Here is a 3,866-nt window from a genome sequence, read left to right on the forward strand (position 1 = left end):
TTCGGTCAGGTCTCCCCGCCGCGATGCTCCCCAGATACACCCCGGGAGACGATGATAAATTGTACCAGTTCGTGCTGAAGCAGAGATTTTTCTCTCTCTGCTGGCCTGAGGGCACTGAATAAATTCGAGCACATGCCCCGCTCCAGAGAGGGTGAACCGCTTCCAGCCCCCCCCCTCCTCGCCAGCCCCTCGATAGAGACATTTCGCCGGCGGCTTTTGGGAGCTTGTTTCTCTACTTGGATGAAACAGCTTTTTTTTCTTTGAAGCGTGATGGCCCGGTGGCAGCGGCTTTGCTGGGACATCATACCCCAGACTCTCCTCTTAGAGATTGTGGGGTGCCGTTGAGCGTTGGCGAGTGGGGACACCCCCCTGGGGACCCCAAAGCGCCTGGCAGCTCCCGGAAAGGCGGCTGCGAGGAAGGCAGGAGCAGCGGCCGGGCAGCACCGCTCCGCTTTGCAGCTGCTGGAAGTGCCCAAGCTGGTGGTGCCGGTGCCGCAGGCATCTCCGTGGGCTTCAGGGGGACCACACGTGTTTAAACCACCCCTGGAGCAGAGCAGCCGGGAGGGAGCAGCTCCGGGAGCGCGTGGGGATGGTGTCTGCCGGGACGGGGGGTTTCGGTGGGTGCTGGGTGTTATGGTTTGAGAGACCCATAACAATTTGTTGTCATTTAGACAATCGTTCTATCTGGGGCTTGTCCTTCCCCAGCTGGGAAAGGGAATCGGGAAAAACAAGGAAACCCGGGAGCTGAAGTATAAACAGATTTAATAGAATAAGATTAGATAATTAACATTAACAGCACTAAAGAACCGATATTGATCCTGACACCAATACAGAATATGCAAAGCTGATACTCAGCCAATCCTATCAGTAGGAAGCTGTGCACCCCCAGCAGTGGACAGCAAATGTGGGACACTGCAGCTTCAGGAGGAAGGGAAGGGCTCAGGAGTCCGGCACCAGGGCACGAAGTTCTCAGGGTGGCAGCCATCAAGGCAGAGAGAGAACTTCGCAGCAAACTTTCTAATTTGTAGTGAATGTGACGTTGATGGTATGAACTAACCCTGTTGGCCAGCTTGGGTCAAGTGCCCGGGTCTCGCTCCTCCTCATCCCTCCACCTGGTGAGCTCGAAAACACTGAGACCTTGAAACCCACCCACACACCACAGCTGGCTGTAAAATAAATATTTTCACAAATTCAGACGCTAGTGTCTTCTAAAAGTGCAGTTTTCCTAAGTATTAGAAGAAAAATTAGTCCTGTGTCGCTCAAACCAGGACACTGGAGAAGGTCCCTCCGGGAGGGCAGCGGTGGCGTTTCTGCCTTTGTCAGGGCGGATTGCTCAGCAGGTTGGTTGTGAACCCGGGAGGGAGTTAATAAAGCTCGGCCATCCTCTTTTAACCACGCTCTGTGCTCTGTAGCTCTTAAATTATGCACTAGTGCTCGGGGCTTCGGGGATGAGGCACCGCTCCGCTCGAGCTGAAAGAAAGCCATTAAGTGCTGGGAAAGCACTTCTGGACGGAGAGCGTTAGAGATGTGAAAAATCCTTCCTTCCCCCCCTTCCCCGGCCAGGGCACGCTCCCTCTTCGAGAATTGCCAGGGTCTTACGTGTCCACTCGCCTGTGGAGTGTTTGGGGACGGCGTGGTTGGGGCCACGTCCCCCTGTTCTCCGTGGGTGAGGTTTTGACCCTGTTGCTTCTCTTCCAGGTGAAACTGGTGAACATTCGCAACGATGACATTACGGACGGCAACCCCAAGCTCACCCTGGGGCTCATATGGACCATCATCCTCCACTTCCAGGTATGTCACGAGTTTCTTCCTGAAGGACCGTGGGGCGGACGGCAAGAGCGTGTGGTCTCTCCGCCTGTTTCGTGGCGATGCCGGAGCGCAGGTCGGTCCGGAGGATCGACACCCATCGCAGCGTCATGGAGACCGGTGTTGGAGAATAGCAATGCCCTTTTCTCATCATTTACATAATGAAGTCGTTAACGATGGGTTGTGTGCGGTGGCCTCCCGGTTGGCACCGGGGTTGGTGGTGGTAGTTGTTTGCTCAGCTGAGTCTCTGGAGGAGAAGAGCAAATTCGGAGGGGGCTGCCGGGGGGGAGAGGCTGAGCTCACGCCTGCCTGGGGCTCTTATCCCGAGGCGCTCCCGGCCCTTTGGGTGGTCGGTGGCATCTTTCGTTGGGATGGAAGATGTCAGCTGTGTGACAGCGGCTCAGGTCAGGGATGGGAGAAGCTTTCTGACCCAGCTGGGGTGTGGGGACCGCACATAGGACCATCTCCAGCAATCCTGTGCTATAGATGCTCTTGCTGAACAGGGTCTCGGGTCCTTAATAGCCTCAAATTACCCGGTTGTAGCTTTGATGCCCTCAGGGGAACGATACGTGGCCCCTAATGCCATCGATGCGGTGGCACGTGGGGCTTGCTCAGCGGTGCTGCTGTCAGCAGCTCGTTAGCGGTGCGGCATTAACTCTGGGACTGTCCCCGCTGTGAGACCGAGCCCCTGGGAGCTGCGGTGTCCCTGCTCCCGGCCGTATCCCCGCTGGCACCTTCTGGAGGAGACCAGCGCCGGCTTTGAGACCTCGTAAGGAAGATTGTCATTTTTGGAGGACGAGTGGGCAGCGCGCCGGGGAGAGGCTTTTTGCGGGGAGCCCGGGGATAAATTGGATGGAAGGCTGCTGACGAGGCGCCGTGCCGGTGTTTTGGCCCCGGGAAGCAGCCGGGGTCGAGCAGGGTCTGGATGCTGATGAGTCACTGTCATCTCCGGTGGGGCCTTGGCCGGTGGCATCCTGTCCCCGCTCTCCCCAGGGTGGCCCTGTCCTGGTGTATCCTCTGCTGCAGGAGACCAGGGAGGGGGGGATCAAGAGGTCCTGGACCCTCCTCTGTGCTCACTATGGGAAGGGACACTGCCACCCTGCTGTGGGGGACAGGGTGGGTGACGAGGGGGCCCGAGGGGAGCTGGGCTGGTGCCGGCGAGCCTGCGCATCCTCTCCCTGCTGCGCTAACGGGATTTTTTCTGGGCTTGTAGCTCCATTGTGAACCTCTTAATCTCCTGTGTCCCAGTGCCGCTGCCCGGGGGCAGGGGGCTGGGAGAGCCCTGGGGAGAGATTCGGGGTGGGCCGGTGTTCCCCTGCTCCCCGGTTTCTATCTCATCCCTCCTTTTGGCATCTCTTACCCTGCTCTGGTCCCTCCGAGCTGGCGAGGGGAGTCGGGATGCTGCATGCTCCTCAAACCCCTGCCCTCGGCGGCGTTCGGGGCAGGGGCTGGGCTGAGACGGGAGCATCGGCGCTGCCGTCACCTGTGGGGACCCCCGCGACACGAAGGGATGCTGGGTCCCCAAGGCACCTCGGGCTGCCCCTCCGTGCCCCGCGCCGGGTGAGCCTGGCAGGAGGGTGGGCGGATGAGCCGATCTCTTGGGGGTCTCCGCATTAAGAATTAAGGAGCAAACCTCCCAAATTGGAGAGAAACACCCCTGCGGGAGCCGGCGCAGCAGCTCCGCGTCCCCGTCGGCGTGCGTGCGGAGCCGCTCTGACTCCTCCCTGCTATCCCCCCCCTCCCTATTTCTCTCCCACCCCTTTCCTTTATGCTACCTTTGCCAACCTTCCCCTGTTTTTGTGGGGGGTTTTTTACCCCCCTCCCCTCCTCTCCAGCCTCTCCCGCTCCCCCTCCCCGCTCCGCTGCCTGATTCCTGCTCCCTGTTTGTGTTGGCGAGGGCCGTGCTCCAATTACCTCATATTTGGAGAGAAGGACGCCGCAGCCAATCCCCGCTCCCTCTGCTTTTAGGTCAAGTGATTTCTGAACTGCAGTGAGATGCTTTGAATTTGTCTTCTCGCAGCGCCCAGGCTGTAAGATGGCTGTCTGGAGCGGCGGCGGCG

General features: G+C 59.1%; 1 protein-coding gene across 1 annotated transcript in view; it reads left to right on the top strand.

Annotated features, from left to right (window-relative positions):
• Window positions 1–3,866, top strand: part of MACF1 (microtubule-actin crosslinking factor 1) — a 166,058-nt gene that overhangs the window by 53,319 nt on the left and 108,873 nt on the right. Inside the window, 1 exon segment of the mRNA XM_009882791.1 lies at window positions 1,699–1,791. Coding sequence (XP_009881093.1) covers window positions 1,699–1,791 — 93 coding nt within the window.

The sequence above is a fragment of the Charadrius vociferus genome, unplaced genomic scaffold, assembly GCF_000708025.1.
Source record: "Charadrius vociferus isolate BGI_N301 unplaced genomic scaffold, ASM70802v2 scaffold783, whole genome shotgun sequence".
Lineage (NCBI taxonomy): Eukaryota > Metazoa > Chordata > Aves > Charadriiformes > Charadriidae > Charadrius > Charadrius vociferus.